The sequence below is a fragment of the Equus quagga genome, chromosome 15, assembly GCF_021613505.1.
Source record: "Equus quagga isolate Etosha38 chromosome 15, UCLA_HA_Equagga_1.0, whole genome shotgun sequence".
NCBI classification, from domain to species: Eukaryota; Metazoa; Chordata; class Mammalia; order Perissodactyla; family Equidae; genus Equus; species Equus quagga.
The window spans coordinates 80,342,356-80,361,220 of NC_060281.1; the positions used below are offsets into that span (position 1 = coordinate 80,342,356).

Below are 18,865 nucleotides of genomic sequence, written 5' to 3' on the forward strand. Positions count from 1 at the left end.
GGCCCTGTCTTCCGGCACCTCCACTGGGATGGGGGTTCAGGGGGCGGTGCTGGGACCTCGGGTGGCTCCAACGTACAGGCCTGGTGGTGCCTCTGCATCTCTTCTTTCTGCCAACAGTCCCCTGCCACTCCCTTCCCAGACCCTGTGGAGATTGAAGGGCCCGGAGTTTCCCCTGTGTTTTCAAGGCATAAACACAGGCCAGTGTGTGGTGTTCAATGGGACCCACAGGACCTGTGAGATCCAAGGCTGGTGCCCCGTGGAGAGCAACACTGTGGCGGTATAAGTGTCCCTGACACGCAGGGCAGGGTCCCAGGACCAGCAGAGCCTGCCCCTTACCTCCCCCAACCTGCAGGAAGCCCCTGCTGGTCCAGGCTGACAACTTCACGCTGTTCATCAAAAACCCTGTCACCTTCAGCAAGTTCAACCTCTCCAAGTAAACATGGCAGGTCCTGGCTGGCCTCAGATCCTCCTTGTCCCTTGCCGGGCCTGACCCCTGACCTCACCTATCTCAGGTCCAATGCCTTGGAGACCTGGGATGCCACCTATTTCAAGCAAGGGCCCTGTGACCCACGCTTCAGCCCCTCCTGCCCTGTAATTCCCCTTTGGGGACCTCACAACCATGGCTGGAGGAATCTTTGAGGACCTGGCATTGTGGTGGGTCTGTTGGGGGCAGGGATCTGGCAGGGCTCGGGGAGAGAGCTCCCTGGGCTGGTGGAACAGTGACGCGCTGTGTGCAAGGCAGTGCTGTGGGCATCCACCACTGCTGGGATTGTGACCTGGACGCCAGGGGCTCTGACTGCCGGCCCCCCGACTCCTTCCAGCTGCAGGAGAGGAGCTACAACTTCAGGTGTGGCCCCACTGCCCACCTGCTGCTCCTCAGCCAAGTCCTCCCCGACCTGTCCTCTTGTGGCGCCCGGGACAGAGCACACCTGGTCCGTCCCTTTGGACGGTCTGCTGTGTGTGTGACGGGGGCCCCAGGGCAGGAGGGGTGCTCTCAGCTCCAGGTCCCCCAGCACAGGCTCTGTCCAGCCTCCCTCCTGAGCCCTTTGGCCTCCACCCCACCTGTCCCCACACCCCTCCTGCAGCTGGGACCCCTACCCCAGCCCCTCCTCCACTCCACCCTGCCTCCAACATCTCCCTCCACGCCACAGGGGGCTTTATTTTTCACTTTTCCCTTAAAGTTTTTTCTGAAAAATTACAAGAATCTATAGAAAACTCCAAAGATTAGTACTGTGAAAACACATATAGCCTTCATCTGGCTTCGCCAGGTTTGTTTTTATTTATTTTTTTTTACCATTTTGTCCCATTTGCTTTCTCTGTCCTCTGGAGTGAGCTGTGTATATTTAGACTTCAAAGGAAACTGCTGGAAAGCAAGTGGCAGATATCCAGACACTCACCCCTCTCAATGCTGTCCTAAGAATAAGGACCTTCCCCTGGTGACCGCTGTCCTCTTGTCACACTCAGGAAATTTATCACTGGCAGACAAATCTAACATTTAAATTTCCCCAGCTGTGCCAATAATAGTCCTATTTTTATTTTCCGATCCAGGATGCACTCAAGGATCTTGCCTTGCATGTATCATCATACCTTTGAGTCTCCTAAGCAGACATGCACATAGCCACCAGACCTGGAGGGGATGCCCCTTGACACTGCTCGCTGGGGCTGGCCTGGCCTGGCTTAGCTGACCTCCCCAGCTCTTCACAACCATGTGGGGCTGGACCTGCCCACGCCCTGCCCCCTCCCCTCGGTGCTCTCCCCGCCCTATGTCTCTGCCTCGAACTCCTTCCTGACGCCTGGAAAACCAGCCTGACAGTCTCCCGGCAGGAAGCCCCTGGTTACCAGGGGAGTGAGTCCCCTCTCTGGACCCCACAGCCCAGGCCTGCCCCCACTGCCCCCACCCCACTGACAGCGTCTGTTTAGGGACCCTTCTGTCCCTGTCCCCTCAGCAGGCAGGGAGCTTCTGAGAGGCAGGTCCCAGCTTGCTTGTCCCCTGTGTCCTCAGCAGTGACACAGGGCTGAGACCCAAGTCTCAAACTGGGGGTGGATGGAGTCAATGGATGAGTTAGATGAGGCCTGTGAGGGCCGGGCCAGCCCAGGAGTGGGCAGAGCAGACCAGTAGACTCTCCTGCCCCCAGGACAGCCACTCACTCGGGGAGGCCTCAGGTGCAGAGGATCCCCTTCGACGTCCTGGTCTCTAGGCAGGTAGGGGCCAGGTTGGGGTGGGTGGGGAGGCAGGGGAGAAGGGTGGAAAGAGGCGATGGCCACAGTCAGAGAGGCTCAGCCCAGGTCTGTCTCAGGCAGGGAAGTTCGGGCCACAGCCCATTCAAATGATTTGAAGTTCGGCACCTGTGCTAAGCTCCTGTGATCCTGAGGACCCCGTGGCATGGGCAGGCCTGCAAACCCAAGCTGCCCCAGATAGAAGGGGCTGCCATCCCCTCCAGCCTCCTGAGGAGGTAGGGGAGGGCAGGCAGGCCCCCAGCGGTCCTCATGAACTGGTAGCCTGCTCCATTTGACTGGGCTCCTGGGCTGGGGCCTGGTTGAGGGGCTGTAGGGCCTGCACCGTCTCCTCCAGGCTGCCTTGTGTGGCAGTCAACCCTGGCAGCTCCTGCTGGTTCTCCTTGCTGTGCCTGATGCCATAGCCAAAATACACCACAAGTCCTGAAAGGGTGGCACAAGCCTGAGGGGCAGGTCCCAGCCCAGCTTCCCTGCTTGCTTCCTCCTGCATCCAACCCAGGGTCCCAGCCTGACCCCCACTCACCGATCAGTAGCCAGACGGACAAGCGCAGCCAGGTCAGGTAGTTCATCTGCAGCATGAGGAAGATGTTGAGGAGGATGCTCAGGGCTGGAGTCACGGGCACCATGGGAACCTGAGGGGCAAGGGCAGGGCTGCTGGGCTGCAGGGAAGGGCTGCTGGCCTGGGGCCTGATTTCTCAGGAGTCCATGGAGCCTTTCTCTGCCTCTGGGGATTCTGGAATCAAGGGCCCACTTGCTATGCAGAAAGAGGGGGATGGGGTACTGGCTTCCCCCGCCCCTTGACCCTGGTGCATCCTGCCACAGCAGAAGAGGAAGGGGCGAAGGGAGGTGGCTGGGCTGAGAGTGAGGGGTGCTGGCTGGAGGAAGTACCTGAAAGGTGTCCTCCCAGTGCTGTTGCTGGTGGGCCCACAGGACGAGGAGACTGAGCAGAAACAGGACAGAGCTGAGCAGGAGCAGCAGGGTGTGGCCCCAGGGTGGGAGGTGCAGGGCCGAGTCCCCAAAGATCAGCCCGCAGTCCAGAATGATGGCTGAGACCACCAGGACACAGAGTGCCCAGGCCACGGCGACTCCAGGTCTGCACCCACTCATGAAGCCAAGGAAGGGCCTCAGGGCTGGTCGCAGCTGCCCGGGCTCAGGGGCTGAGGGGTGCTCAGTGTCCTCCAGCCGTCTGTGTCCTGAGGAGTCCTCATACCCCTCAGCCACAGGGCCAGGGCTGACTGGGCCCAGGGAACTAGATGGAGGGGTCTTTTGGAAGCGTAGCACTATAATGCTGGTGGCCACGAAGGTATAGTCCAGCAGTGTTCCCAGGGACAAGAAATGGACCAGTGCCTGGAGGTCCAGCAGCAGCGCCAGGAAAGCCATGAGGACCCCGAACACCAGGATGCTCACCATGGGCACCTGCGTCTGGGGGTGCATGTAGGTAAACACCTGGAAGAAGAGCCCATCGGCGGCCATGGCATGGACCATGCGTGGCAGGTAAAAGAGGTCGTTGAGGAGGAGAGTGTTCATGGCTGTGGCAGAGGGTGGGAGACTGGTCAGCATGGTGGACAGGCCCCTTGGGCCACTGCTGGGGACCAGGGCATGGGTGGTCCCTTGGGAACAGGGGCATGAGTCTATCTGGGCTCTCAGAGTGAGCCTGAGTATATGTGGGGTGCTGAACTGTTCCCCCTCGCCACCCAGGAATGCGACAGCCCAGTTTAGGTGACAGACCCACTGGGGAATCTGATGAGGGCTGAGTCCCTCCACCAGGAAAGGACCTGGCAGCACATGCCCAGAACTGACATTCTGTGTACAATTGGGAGGGGCAGTGATTAGGTCCCTCCCAACAATGCTGGGTGGAGAGTCTAATCATTATCACCTTCCTGGACCCAGGATGCAACTGAGAACGCAGGCCCAGAAGGAGGTGTGTTCTCGGGGAGGCTTAGGGCAGGGTCCCACCACCCTGTCCCCTCCCTCCTTGCCCGGAAGGACCCCTTACCGCAGACGGAGCCAGCTGCCACAATCAAGCCTGCCCAGTTGTAGCCCCGCTGGTAGAAGGCATCAGCGAGTGCTGAGTCAGGGTCCAGGCTGTGCCATGGCACAATGAGGGTGAGGACAGTGGAGACAAGGATATAGCCACCAGCCACCAGGCCAAGTGAGATGGTGATGGCCATAGGCACGGCCCGCTTTGGGTTCTGGGCCTCCTCACAGGAGACTGCAATGATATCAAAGCCCACGAAAGCATAGAAGCAGGTGGCGGCACCGGCCATGACACCAGAGAAACCGAAGGGCGCAAAGCCGCCCTCCTCAGTGCTCCAGTTGTGCGGGCGGGCCAGGACAAATCCCAGGATGATGATGAAGAGGATGACGACCAGGCTGACAGCAAGGAAGATATGGTTGAGCCAGGAATAGATGCGGCATCTACAGGAGATCAATGCAGAGGCCAAAAGTGTGATACCAGAAGCCAAGAAGTCCGGGTACTGGGCCAGGAAGGGCACTTGCCAGATGCCCACATGGGCCACGGTGAAGCTGCGGATGCGGTGGCTGAAGATGGCATCCAGGTAGCCACTCCAGGCGCGGGCCATTACGGTGCCACCAACGAGGTACTCAAGAAGCACATTCCAGCCAATGAGGAAGGCCCACAGCTCACCCATGGACACGTAAGTAAACAGGTAGGCAGAGCCTGCGCGGGGCACACGTGCCCCAAACTCCGTGTGGCATAGAGCTGCTAGCAGGGAGGCCAGAGTGGCCACACAGAAGGACATGAGCAATGCAGGGCCAGCCATCTCCTTGGCTACGGTGCCTGTGAGTACATAGAGGCCCGAGCCCACCATGCCACCCACACCCAGCAGGGTCAGGTCCAGTGTGGTCAGGTGGCGCTGCAGCGATGTCTCTGTGGTGGACTCCTTCAGTGTCTTCAGCCGGTTCAGCTTCTGCCAGAAGCGCGCCAGGCTGGCGGTGCTGGGCAGCCCCTGGGCCATGGTGGGCGGCTGAGAGGAGCACCAGCTGCCGGTACCTACGAGGGCCAGAGCGGAATGACAGGATGCTCATAAGGGTCTTGACAAGTCTTCAGTCCTTGCTCTGACCCTGCCCGGGGGATCCAAGCCTGGAACTACTGGCTGGCTGGAGGGCTGGGAGGAAGCAGGGTTCTGGGTCTGCCAACAGGGTGGGCAGGAGGTCACCGGGAAGCATGGAGATCCCCTTGGCCTGCCACCCAGGCAAGGGAGGGAGCCTAGTGGAGCCCGATTGGGGTGTTTGGGACGGGCCCTGAGGGTGGGTAGGGGGCAGCCCCAGGGAACCCAGCTAGTAACTGCTCCAGTGGTCTGGGATCCCAGAGCAGGGTGGAAACCTGAGGCTTCCCAGAAGCTGTGCCAGGGCTCCAGGACCCAGAACAGGAGCTCCTCTGTGGCCCTGGGCATAGCCCAGATGGCCACCTGGCCTCAGACAGCAGCATTCATCCCCCCATGCCCTGTCCCGCTGGGCAGCTGTATCAGTGCACCCCGCTGGGAGTGGGGGGGCACCCTGGGTCCTACGTCCTGCGCGTGTACCCTGACATGCTGCTGCTGCTGCACCACTGCCTGAGCCACTTCCTCCGTGCTCCTATCCCTGAACAGACATTTCTCCAAAGAAGATATACAAATGTCCAAGAAGCACATGGGAAAATTCTTGACATCATTAGTCATTAGGGAAATGGACATCAAAACCACAGTGCGATGCACCCCCTAGGGTGGCTACAGCCAAAAGTCAGAGAAGAACAAGTGTTGAAGATGATGTGGAGTGATTAGAACCCTCATACACTGCTGGTGGGAAGGTAAGATAGCGCAGCTGTTTCGGAAAAACATTGGGCAGTTCCTTAAAATGCCAAACATAAAGTTACTGTATGATCCAGCCATTCTGTCTCTAGGTGTGTACCCAAGACGTGAAAATATGTGTTCACACAAAAATTTGTGCATGGATTTTCATAGCAGCATTACTCATAGTAGCTCCAAAGTAGAAACCATCCAAATGTCCATTTACTCACAATGGATAAATAAAATGTGAACTGTCCATACAACGGAATATTACTCGTCCATAAGAATGAATAAGCAGTGATACGACATTAATGAATCTCTTTTTTTTTAAAGAGTGGAACCTGAGCTAACAACTGTTGCCAATCTTTTTTTTTTTTTTATTCTCCCCAAAGTCCCCCAGTACATAGCTGTATATCCTAGTTGTGAGCGCCTCTGGTTGTGCTATGTGGGATGCCGCCTCAGCATGACCTGATGAGTGGTGCCATGTCTGCGTCCAGGATCCGAATCAGTGAAACCCCAGGCCACCGAAGCAGAGTGTGCGAACTTAACCACTCGGACACGGGGCCGGCCCCTGATGAATCTTGAGAACACTGTGTTAAGTGAAAGGAGCCAGTTACAAAAGACAACATATTGTCTGATTTCATTGATATGAAATGTCCAGAACAGGCAAATCCATAGAGACAGAGAGATCAGTGGCGGCCAGGGGATGGGGGAGGGGGAATGGGAAGTGACTGCTAATGGCTACAGACTTTCCTTTCGCGGTGAGGAAAACGTTGTGAAATTAGATCCCAGTCACGGCTGCACAATTCTGTGGATGTACTAAAACTCACTCAAGTGCACATTTTCAGTTGGTGAGTATTATGGTGTGTGAATAAAGTTGTTGTGAAAATAAAAGATAAAGCACCAAACCCTTTCCAAGAAAGAATTCCAGGGGCCAAAGGGCTGAGCACCTGAGGGAGATGAAGCCTGGTGAACAGAGGAGCAGAGTAAGAAGTCGGGGACCACTGTTTCTCCCAGGCTGGCCCCTTGTGCTTTACCTGATTGAGGATATGAAATGTGCAAGAAGACAGAGTCTCTTATGTCTAAGGGCTCTAAAATGGAGCTGGGAAGCCACGAAGGAGACGGGTCTTATGCACGTCCTCATGGAACAGAACCTGAACCTCTGAACTGGGTGATGCTGCAAGACTCCTGCAGCTCGTCACAGTGACGGAGGTTTGCTTCCCTCCAGCCAGCCTTAGCAGTCACTTATTTTTTAGCCAAGATTAGCTATCTGCTCCCAACCCTAATCAACATTTTTAGTAATGCAAACCTCCCTTCTGTGCCTTTAAAAGTCCCTGACTTTTACTCCCTACAGGGACACTATTTGGGTTTCTACCTGAGTCTGTGGTCCCCGAATTGCAATTCTCTGATCCCCAAATAAGCGCCTCTCTGCCCCTCATTTTGGCTCTATTTTTATGTTAACATACATGGTGTCAATAAAGTGGAAGTTGAAGTGATCTCACCTTCGTGGACCGGCCTCCCCTGGAACTGGGTACGGTAGACACATGAGCCATGTGGGGCTCACCGTTTCCATGGATCACCGACCCTTCCAATTGGAGGTCCTCTCAGGTTCTGACCTCCCTCCATTTGGTTGAAGTCAGTGCTTTTTTTGGGATTGGGGTGACCTTCTAGGAGATGACTGTCTCAGTCTGGTGTGGAGGCCACTGCCACAGGATGGCACTCCTCAGCAGAGTTTCTTCTTTGAGAGGCGAGCACCCTCACTAAATTGAGGGATTTCTCTGTTGTCATTCTGTAACTGTGGGCCCTCCAGGACCAGCTCAACTGAGCCCATCTCTTAGCAACAGAGTGATAAAGAATTGCCTTTCAGAAAATCTGCAAAGTCACATAGCCAGGGCATGTACAAAAGAAGAAATGGTGACCTGCAACGACCTCAGAACCAAAGATCCTCCTTCCCACAGAACCCAAGGATAGGGGCACGACCAGAAGTTGAAAGTCAGACTTATCAGAAGCAAGGGGTCCCTCATTCCTGAAGATCTGCTGTTAAAATTCCTTCCCCACTTCATCAAAAATGTTTAGAACCCCAGCAAAAATGTTTAGAACCCTGTCATAAATTTTTAAAACCTTACCATAAATGCTTGAAGCTCACCAATCAAAGCCTGTCCCACCAGCGTTTCCACATGCCAGCTTATTCTCCCTAACCTCTTAAATTTCACCCCAAATCCTGTAGTGGGGAGACAGAGTGATACTGGCTCATCCCAAGGTTGACATAAGGGAAGCCATATTGTAGAGAAGAAACCATAGTGTAACTTTGAATGACCTCTGACTAACTAACCCAGCTGGATATGCACCCCCCAGAAGATCTTCCTGCTCTGTAGATTTTATGACCCCTGCTTGTGCAGGTACCTCCCAGCTGCAATAAGACAATAACTTTGTTCTTTGGAGTCCCTTAGTGATGACCCCAGACAGAGAGTCTATCTTGTGTGGCTACTCCCAGTCGGTAACACCAGAAGGTCAACATTCCTAACCCCTCCCCTGTAACCCACTGGCCTATATAACTGCTTCAAGACTGTGCCCCCTTGAAGATGGTTCTTTTGGGCATCAGTCGGCCATCTTCTGCCCTGTTAACAAGCTGTAGTAAAATGCCCTTTCTCTGCCACCATCTTGTCTCTTTTTTTTTTAAGCCAGGATGCCCTGGTTTTTGTTTTTTTTTTTTTTAAAGATTGGCCCTGAGCTAACATCTATGCCAATCTTCTTCTTTTTTTCTTCTTCTTCTTCTTCTCCCCAAAGCCCCCCAGTGCATAGTTGTATATTCTAGTTGTAGGTCCTTCTGGTTGTGCTATGTGGGATGCTGCCTCAGCATGGCCTGATGAGCAGTGCTAGGTCCGTGCCCAGGATCCAAACCAGTGAAACCCTGGGCTGCTGAAGTGGAGTACGTGAATTTAACCACTCCGCCATGGGGCTGGCCCCACCTCTTGACAACTGGCTTTTGTCTTGCTGTGAGCAGATCAGCAGATCGTGCAGTAACAAGATCTGAGGGCACAAGCCCCCAGTCTCCCTGCAGATCAATCTCACAGAATAAAGCTGATCTCTTTTCCAAAGGCTGATGCCATAATTAATTGGCTTGCTTATGCGCATGGGGCAGAGAACCCCAATTTTGTGTGGTAACAATTCCTGTCTGTGTGCTTTTCTTTTACTCGAGACTTTCATTTTCTAAAGTTTCCTGAAAGTTTCTCCCTCAAAAATTCCAGCTGGTCTTATGTTTAAGAACTATGGTCCCTTCTCTTGTACCTTTCTCTCTCAATGGAACCAAAATTACTAAGGATGATTTAAAATCACAATGGCAGCAGAGGAAACATTCTAATGACATAAGATCATTTCAAAGGTGCACTTAAAAGCAAGGGTTCAAAATTCTAAAATAGCTTCATTGAAAGTTTTATTGCAAAAAGCCAATGAAAAATTAAAGCTCTAAGAGGGACCTAAAAGAAAAGACTACACAACCGTAAACAGAAGTCCACCAAGTTAGTGGCTCTACTGACAACCTCTTATCTACTCTTGCAGGAGGGCCCCCGGGGGGGCCCCTTCCGGAGTTGATGAGTCTCTGAGGGTTTTCCTGTAAACTTCTATGTTATTCTCTTAAACAGCCTAGGGGAAACTAAAATCAGAATCAGTGAGGTTATTAATATTGCCAGAAATATTTACTGTTTGTTGTGGCTGAAAACTAACAAGATATTTATAAGGATTTCTGGGGGGTTGTTTTTTTTTTGGTAGCTCAAGGGTCAAAAATTGGCTAAATTAAAAGCTGATATTCAGAGCCTGATAGAACATTTTTTTTTTAATAGGCTTTCTTCCCCAGGTGTTACCACGCAAAATTCTTTCCTCAGGGTTCCTCTTCCACAAACTTTCTATAATTTTCTTTGTTACATTCAGAATTTGTCCCATGCTTTCTTTCTTCCCTTCTAGTACTTCAGGACAAATTTATCTTTCTTAACAAAACAAACAAAAATATTTCCATTCTTGGGGCCAGCCCAGTGGCACAGCAGTTAAGTGCGCACTTTCTGCTTCTCAGTGGCCCAGGGTTTGCCAGTTCGGATCCCGGGTGTGGACATGGCACTGCTTGGCAAAAGCCATGCTGTGGTAGGCGTCCCACATATAAAGTAGAGGAAGATGGGCTTGGATGTTAGCTCAGGGCCAGTCTTCCTCAGCAAAAAGAGGATTGGAAGTAGTTAGCTCAGGGCTAATCTTCCTCAAAAAAAAAAAAAAAAAAAGACTGCATGTGTGCATCATATCCAATGCTGATAACTGTCAGGACATGTCCATTTTAAGCAAATCAAAATTCTTAAATAAGCTTTCATTTACCAAAAATTATTTTTTATCATGTTAACTTGAAAGACATTTGGGTTAGTTTCTATTACATTTAGAAATAATTTATATAAGTGCTTACTTGAAGCCAATTGAATAGAGCTCCTTAGAAACTATACCATCAGGAGGTGCGACGTCACATACACATATAAACATATAGACATACACACACAGAGACTCCACAGCATTTGTTTTAAAATTACTGACATGAATCAGATACAGTAATCCAACTCTCCCTAGATATGAATCCAAATTTCGTTTTAAGCTTTTTACTAATATTTGTGGAGAAGACACTCAAGATGCTAAATTTTTGGTGAGAGTGCTCTTATGGCTATTTTTCTTTCCTTTTTCCGTTTTTTTCCCCTTCACTTTTAGGAATTGATGATGGGCTAGATATTTCCCAGAAAATTTGTCAGCCCTTTGAGATAAGGGACATGAGTGGAATCTGAACTGCCTCTAGAGCTGCATTTCCAGTCTTGCAAGGATTTTTTTTTTTACGACAGTTGCTTTTAATTTTTCAGAAATTGGGCTGTAACTTAAATGACATTATAGATTGATCTACTTGTCCAACTACATCACAGAGACAAAGAGAAACTGCTCACATTTTCTCCATGATACAATTTCTGGGGCATATTTGCCTTACCAGTTTCAACCTCCCAATATCTGGGAGCATTTGGAGAGGAACAAGGGAGGATTTGGGGATTGGAAAAAGGACAAGTGAACTTTGAACCGCCTTCCAGAGCCATATCTCTGGCCCTGCAGGGATGTGCAAGACAAAGATGGTTGTTTCCAGTTCCTCAAAGAGCTGGTTTACAGTCTGAATGATAAAAGAGTTTGACCTACCCTTTCAGCTACATTTTTCCAATTGCTTCTTTATATCGGGGAGATTTTTAATTTAAGATGTTTATCAAAAGATTTTTATGTTCTAAAACTTTAGGGCAATGTATCACACCTTTAAAAAGTCTGCACAAGGTGTTTAAAAAGGCCCCTTTCCTTAAGTGCACAATTCAACTCTAGACCAATTTACTCTGGGGGCGTGGAGCTTTCATTAGCATCTGTAAAGACACAAGAAGAAGCTGAGACTCCAATTTTGATTAAATTCTTAAGATTAGTCATTATGAGAGCTCTCTAAAATTATTTCCAATTTAGAAGTTTTTCCAATTTATGGATCCATCCTCTGACCACTGATGAGCAGGATCTTAACAGCAACTCAAACCAAGAAGCATTTATGGTTTAACTATGGACACAAGAGGTGTCCTCAAAAGAGAGTGAAAAAGAAGCAGCCCTAGGGGTTGAATCTGCCTAGGGGCAGACTTTTTAAAGGTGTGATACATTGCCCTAAAGTTTTAGAACATAAAAATCTTTTGATAAACATTTTAAATTAAAAATCTCCCCGATATAAAGAAGCAATTGGAAAAATGTAGCTGAAAGGGTAGGTCAAACTCTTTTATCATTCAGACTGTAAACCAGCTCTTTGGGGAACTGGAAACAACCATCTTTGTCTTGCACATCCCTGCAGGGCCAGAGATATGGCTCTGGAAGGCGGTTCAAAGTTCACTTGTCCTTTTTCCAATCCCCTGTGGCCAAGGGGTTAAGTTTGCACGTTCTGTTTTGGCGGCCCAGGGTTTTGCCAGGACAAATCCTGGGCACGGACATGGCACTGCTCATCAAGCCATGCTGGGGTGGCATCCCACATGCCACAACTAGAAGAACCCACAACTAAAAATACCCAACTATGTACCAGGGGGCTTTGGGGAGAAAAAGAAAAAAAATAAGTAAATAAAATTAAAAAAAGAAGCAGCCCTCACAAGATCCAGAAAGTTCACTTCCAAAAATAGCCCAAGAAAGCAAAGGCTTCCGCTGCACAGGTGGTGGTGCACTAACAAGCAATGAAAGTTGAGACAACAAAGGCCCCCAGTGGTCTGGGACGCCTCCTGACCAACTCCCCTGAGAGCTGATAAAGCCAGACAAAGAGAGTACATCTCAGAACCGTGGTCTACTCAACTGGCCACCTAGATGTACACTGGGACACGCATGCTCCAGATGACAGAGACCAGAGGTCATAAAGCCAAGCTCTCAAGACACAGAGCAAGACAAAAGAAAAAAACCTCATCTTTAAAGTCTTCTCCACAAATATTAACAACAACAACATAACTTTTAAACAGGTAATCTTAAATTGTTCCATCTTCTAGAGACATAATTATTTGTAATTATGTTTTTATGTATGTACGTTTTTATTATATGTAATTATTGTAAACTACTGTTTTGTATTGTACCTGATTCACAGCTAAAAATTTTTTTTTTGAGGCAGATTAGCCCTGAGCTAACTTCCGCACCAATACTCCTCCTTTTGCTGAGGAAGATTGGCCCTGAGCTAACATCTGTGCCCATCTTCCTCTACTTTATATGTGGGATGCCTGCCACAGGATGGCTAGATAAGCAGTGGGTAGGTCCACGCCCAGGAACTGAACCCGCAAACCCTGGGTCGCCAAAGCAGAGTGTGCACAATTAACCACTATGCCACTGGGCCAGCCTGCCCAGCTAAAATTTTTTAAATGAAAGCTTTAAGATCTCTGTGTTGGTCTATATACATGTATGTACATTATATATGTGTGGAAGGGTTCTACCTCCAGATGGTATTAACAAAATTAACTTCTAAAAAGAGTTCTATTTAATGAACTTCAAGTCACAGCTTATATAAATTATTTCTAAATATAATGGAAACTAACCCAAATGCTTTTCAAATTAACATGATATAAAATAATCTTTGGTCAATAAAAGCTTGTTTAAGTTTGTTGGTTTAATGAAAACAGGCATGTCTTCAGCGTTACCAGCACTGGATATAATGGAAACATACAACTTTTATTCTATCTAGGTTATTAATCAGATAAGCTCATTATCACTGTTACAAGCTTTGTTAGCAAGAAAAATTAACTTAAATTGATAGCTAACTGCCTTAATGTCTCACAAAGTTTTCATGAATAATCTAACTATGATTGTTAAGAATAAATGAATTACATAGATGTTAATGAAATAAGGAGTTTTAAGTACAATAATTATGTTTTATGGTATGTGTACTTTAAAATAGCTTCCCCAAATCTTTTGGTAACTTGAAACCTTAGAGTTTTGCTAAAGGAAAGTAAATGATGGAAAATTCATTGAATATCTGGAAAAGATACAACAGATTTTCAGAAAAGATAAAACATGAAACTGTTAACTACTGAACAGGAGTTTATCTACTTTTGGCTTCTTCTTACAGAAAAACTAAAAGATGTTTGGGTCTAAAAAACTTATGCTATGAGAAAATGTATGTTTTCAGTAAAAGAAGGTATAAGAAATGGAGATATTTTTGTTAAGAAAGTAAATTTGTCCTAAACTAACACTGTTATGGGAAAGAAAGGGCAAATTCTGAATGTAAAAAAGAAAGTTTGTGGAAGAGGAACCCTGAGGAAAGAGTCTTGTGTGAGGTCGAGCTGGATAAGATTGGAATGAGTTGAATTAAGTAAATGAGTTTTAATATCAAAAATAAGCTGGTGCAAAATTAGAATTTGGTTTTCTCTCTGTGCTTGTTATAAGGACAAGGTTTCTTGGGTTTTTAATCTACTCCTGATTAAGAGATGATGAAAAGTTTTTCTTTCCCTTTGAGTACTCTGCCTAAAAGGCAGGGATTTTGTGTTTTATCAAAACAATTTCCTGTGCTTTATGTTAAACGCTGAGTCTTTCCTACTCTAGAGAGCTAAGCTTTTGCAGCTATGTAACCTTCTATATTTGTCTTTGAAATCTTTTCTGCCATCTTGGTTAATAAGATAACTAAATATTAAGTTTCATAGTGATGTGTGATCCTATTTAGGCAAGTATCTTAAGACCTTCTTTGATATTTTTGACAAACTTCCTCAAATCAGATTCTAAATGAAGTCTTTTTGACCTCTAGCTAACATTGGGATTTTTCAAAGGATCCTTGAAACATGTCAAAAGATTGGTTTTCTCTCCTTTTAAAAAGAAAGATATTAAACTAATTAGGCTTATCCGATATGTTAAATTACATGGGAAACATTGTCAAACAAACAATTAAGTCTTCTTTATGTTATGTCTCTACAAGTATATGTTATGAGTTCCAGAAATTCCATGAAATTCCTGGGAGTCTAACATGTCCTGGGATAAAATGCTGTCTGTCATCAGAATTGAGGCTCACACTAAACATCAGGAAAGCTCCTTAGCTGACTTTCATGCAAAGGCAGCAACCACAGAATCTACAAAGATTGGCACATGTGGATGAAGTCCATTCTGCCTCTGCAAAGAATAGTCCCTCACTGCCAGACTTTTGCCATCCTGACATCTTTACAATATGGGGACAGTCTGCTCCTGAATCAGGGAAATGAAGGTGGGTAAACAATGGCTGTAAATTCAACGGTCAGGGCTATGGAAAACCCAAGACAGCTGCTGGGCTCTTCCCGGCTGTCCGGCAAATCCCATTTTTCAGTTTTCACATTGCCTCACCCCCCATAGGAAAAAACTACTTCTCTCCCAGAGGCCTCACAACTCCTCCCTCCAGCTCCTTTGAGCACCTGCAGCTGCACTTCATTCAACTGCCACTTCCTATGACTCATCAATATGTTCTTGTTATTGTATGTGTTTTCTGGATGGGTTACAGCCTCTCCTTTGCCACAAAGCTGATGCCCTCATGATGGTAAAGAAACTGCTAGAACATGTGCTTTCCCCTTGGGATGTACATTCCACAACCTCCAGTGACAAAGGCACCCACTTCAGTGGGCAATCATAGGAACCTTAACAAAAATTCTGCAAACTTCTTGGGATTATCACTGACCCTATCACCCTCAATCACGAGGCAAATCAAGAAAACTAATGGAAAAAGGGATTCAAGCAAAGAAATATTAAATTACACAGGACTACATGAGCTGAGAAAGATGCTCTAATGTTTTATTTTTCCAGATTTAAAGAAACGTTTTCTCTTAATCTGTCAACAATTTGGTAAGACAAACCTTTGTGAACAAAGATGAAACACTGACTTTTTTCTCCCTACCTGATCCCTCCAGAATTCAGAGAGTCTCAGTAAGCATTCTTATTTTCACTTTTATAAAAAATCAGGCCAGGTTTTTAATAACAACAAATTAGTTTTGCCGTGATTATCTTTGGCAAAAAAAAAATTGAGGATAATTGTAGAGGGAAAAATTATGTGTGCACCCTTATACATATTAGATTCTAGTCCTGTTAATTGTCTTTGAGGTTTGTTATATACCATGGACCGGACTCCCCTGGCCTAAGGCATTGCCTTGGGTCTTGCCGACTGTTGGCTGTGCCCTCTTTGGAAAATATGAGTTAACTCCATGAGACAGTCACCAGCAGATCAGCATCTGCTGGCACACAGCCTTCTGCTGCTCCCCCATTGCCCTATGTGCGTATGACCAGCTACTGTGAGTCTCTATGGTCTTATGCTCATTCCCATCACCAACAGGTTAAAGACTCTTTCCCAGATTCCAATTTAAAGGATGCTGTTGGTCACTGTCTAGAGCCTGGTGACTGGATACGCTAGAAGCATCATCAGAGGAAGACAGCCCTGGAGCCCCACTGGAAAGGACTTTACGAAGTGTTCCTGACCACTGACACTGCTACAGAGCTAGAAGGCATTGTATTCTATGTGCCCCTTTTGGGTACATCTTTGTGTGTGATTATTATGGGAAACACTGGGCTTATGAATGTCTAGATTCATAAGCTGGCATACGGCAGGAAAATGCCTTTTAGGACACCACAGTATTCCATTTCAAGCTCTTGTTATAGAAGGAACCCAACCACAATCTCATAGGTCTAGGTGAGACTTGGAGACCCCCTTTTTACACCCCACCCACTCTCCATTGATTACTACTGCCAAAGGCTCTGTCCTTTGGATTGACGTTGTCCATTACAATCTGTTCATAAAAAAATGTATCCCTAACCATCGATACACTGGAATATTCTACCACTTGAACCCTAGCTCAACAACAACGATCCCTGGATTCCCAAGGATGGGTTGTACTAGATAATCGAATGGCACTCAACGATCTCCTCGCAGAACAGGGTGGCATCTGTGTCACAGACAACACTTCCTGCTGTACCTGCATCAACTCTTCTGATGATGTTGAGTTAGAACTCGGAAAAATTATAAAAGGTGCACAAGATGACTGCAGTCCAATGTCTTTCAATGACGCCCTCTGGATCCCTGTTGATGTTTTCAGCTGGCTTCCGTCAGGCAGAGGTGCTTGGATGAGACCAGGACTTCAAATATTGTTTATGAGTATTATTAGCATTTTGCTATGTGTACTTGTATTTAAGCTTCTTATGCTACTACACACTCAGATCTGCTCCAGAACTTCACCAAACACCAAGATTATTGTCACTCAACGTACTGAATGATGGATAAGTCTTATGCACCTGAACCTTCAGGCAACCGGATGAAATTCCCAAGAGTCATTTTCAGACCGCCTCCTTGTTGCTCAAATATGGCCTAACCCTTATGATGTTGACTCCTTGGAGTAACCATTGGGAAAAATATACTAATTTCCCCCTGAAGTGGGACATGACTCTCTGGGACAGGTCCATCCCAGCAGTGTGGGACTAAACAAATCTATGGTTGATCAGTGATGCTTTCAGAGAAAAACCTCAATCAAAAGCGGGAAAATGTGAAACGTGAAATAAAATGGAGTCATATATGTCTAAGGGCTTTAAAATGGAGCTGGGAAGCCATTAAGGAAATGGGTCTTATGCACATCCTCATGGAGAACATGAATATATATATATATATATACATATATATATATATTTTTTTTTTTTTGGCGAGGAAGAGTGGCCTTGAGCTAACCGCTGTCCCAATCTTCCTCTATTTTTGTATGTGGGATGTTGCCACAGCATGGCTTGATGACTAGTGTAGGTCTGCACGAGGGATCAGAACCTGTGAACCTGGGGCCAAGGAACAGCCCCTCAAACTTAACCACTACACCACCAGCTGGCCCAGAACATGAACTTTTGAACTGAGTAACACTGGAAGAAACCTGCAGCTCATCACAGAGTCAGACATTTGCCTTCCTCTGGCTAGCCTTGGCAATCAATTATTTTTGGCCAAGATTAGCTTTCCGCTGCGAACCCCAATTAACATTCTTTGTAATGCAAACCTCCCCCGTGCCTTTAAAAGCCCCTAACTTCTACTCCCTAGCGGGACACTATTTGGGTTTCTACCTGAATCTGTGCTTCCTGAATTGCAGTTCTTTGAGCCCAAAATAAACACCTCTGCCTCTCATTTTCGTTCTTTATTTTTAGGTTAATCGGGCCAGTGGTGTGTCTGAGTCCCGCCCAGCACTTAGCTTTCTGTTTTGACTGGAGCCAGAATACCAGCAACAGCTGCAAAGTGAATATGCGCCCGATTTTTCGATTTGTTCTCTCTTCTACACTAACCTGAAAGCTCACCGTAAACGACCCCTTTGCACAGCGCTGCCAAGACTTACTTAAAATCACCGCGGAGTTTCCAGCAAGATATAGCTCTGCTAGTGTCTCTGGGGCGTGTCTCCTAGACTCCTTAAAAAACGTCATTACTGATCCCACCTCTGAGCGCCGGCCTACACAGAGGCTGACCTGTACTGTAACCATCACATTTACACCCACATTTAAACACGCGAACATGTACGGGCCAGGACCGCGCCAGGCCTCCCCCCGGCCGCTCCGAGGGCCGAGCGCGCTCCGGCTCGGGCTCACCAGCATCCTGTGGGGGAGCCTTGGGGTCCCCTCCTACAAACGGGGAAACTGAGGCTCGGAGAACTCGAGCCACAAGGGAGGAGGGCTCGGGCGGGCCCCCACCGCCGGCCGACCCGAGGCTCCGCTCTCCCTCGGAGCTCCCGCCCTCCGGCCGCTCGCCGCGCAGTAACCGAGCCCCGCCGCGGGGCGCGGAGGCGGCAGGAGGGCGCGGCCGGCCTGGCTCCCCGCCGTTCCAGCCCGGGCGCGCGGGGGACCCAGACGGGGCCGGCGGAGGTTCCAGAGGCCGCCAGGACGCGGGGCGGTCCCGCCACTCACCTGTGGGGTCCGCAGCGTCGCTCGCCTCAAGGATGGAGTCCGCCGTTCGGGTTCTGGGCGCCGAAGTGTCATCATCAGGTGCGCGAGGCGGCACGTCCCCGGCGTAGCGGGAAATCCGCTGCAACCGTTGGGGGATGTTACCCTAAAAGGCGCGGCGCCAAACCAAGGTAGGCTAGGTATGGGTACTAACTCTGACTGCGCGTGCGCAGTGGGGGCAGCTGTGCCCCTTAGACACGGGCTCACGCGCTGTATCCGCGGCAAGGACTACGAGTTCGCGGAATGAGGCTGTTGATTCTGACCCTCGAGGCAGGCCCCCTCGTGGGGAACCGGCGCAGAACAATTACACAGAGTGTGTTGACTGCCCTTCCTCCCACAGGCATTTACTGAGCGCCCAGAGGATCCCAGGCACTGCGCTGGGTGCTGCTACC

General features: G+C 48.5%; 1 protein-coding gene across 1 annotated transcript; it reads right to left on the reverse strand.

Moving 5' to 3' along the window:
- Nucleotides 1-2,366: 2,366 nt before the first annotated feature.
- LOC124226975 (cationic amino acid transporter 4-like) lies at nucleotides 2,367-18,562 on the reverse strand. Its single transcript, XM_046640837.1, has 5 exons — nucleotides 18,438-18,562; nucleotides 4,232-5,248; nucleotides 3,124-3,764; nucleotides 2,759-2,867; nucleotides 2,367-2,658 (listed from the first exon to the last, which is right to left on the reverse strand). The coding sequence occupies exons 2-5, from the start codon at nucleotides 5,211-5,213 to the stop codon at nucleotides 2,486-2,488; spliced, it is 1,905 nt and encodes a 634-aa protein (XP_046496793.1). The 5' UTR covers nucleotides 5,214-5,248; nucleotides 18,438-18,562; the 3' UTR covers nucleotides 2,367-2,485.
- Between the last annotated feature and the right edge of the window lie 303 nt (nucleotides 18,563-18,865).

Bases quoted from the DNA above. Each gene is read 5' to 3' on its own strand.
- LOC124226975 (XM_046640837.1), bottom strand. From the start codon at position 5,213: ATGGCCCAGGGGCTGCCCAGCACCGCCAGCCTGGCGCGCTTCTGGCAG. The intron at 3,765-4,231 runs GTAAGGGGTCCT...CCTCTGCCACAG, and splicing joins GGCAGCTGGCTCCGTCTGCG to CCATGAACACTCTCCTCCTC. The intron at 2,659-2,758 runs GTGAGTGGGGGT...CCACCCTTTCAG, and splicing joins GTCCGTCTGGCTACTGATCG to GACTTGTGGTGTATTTTGGC.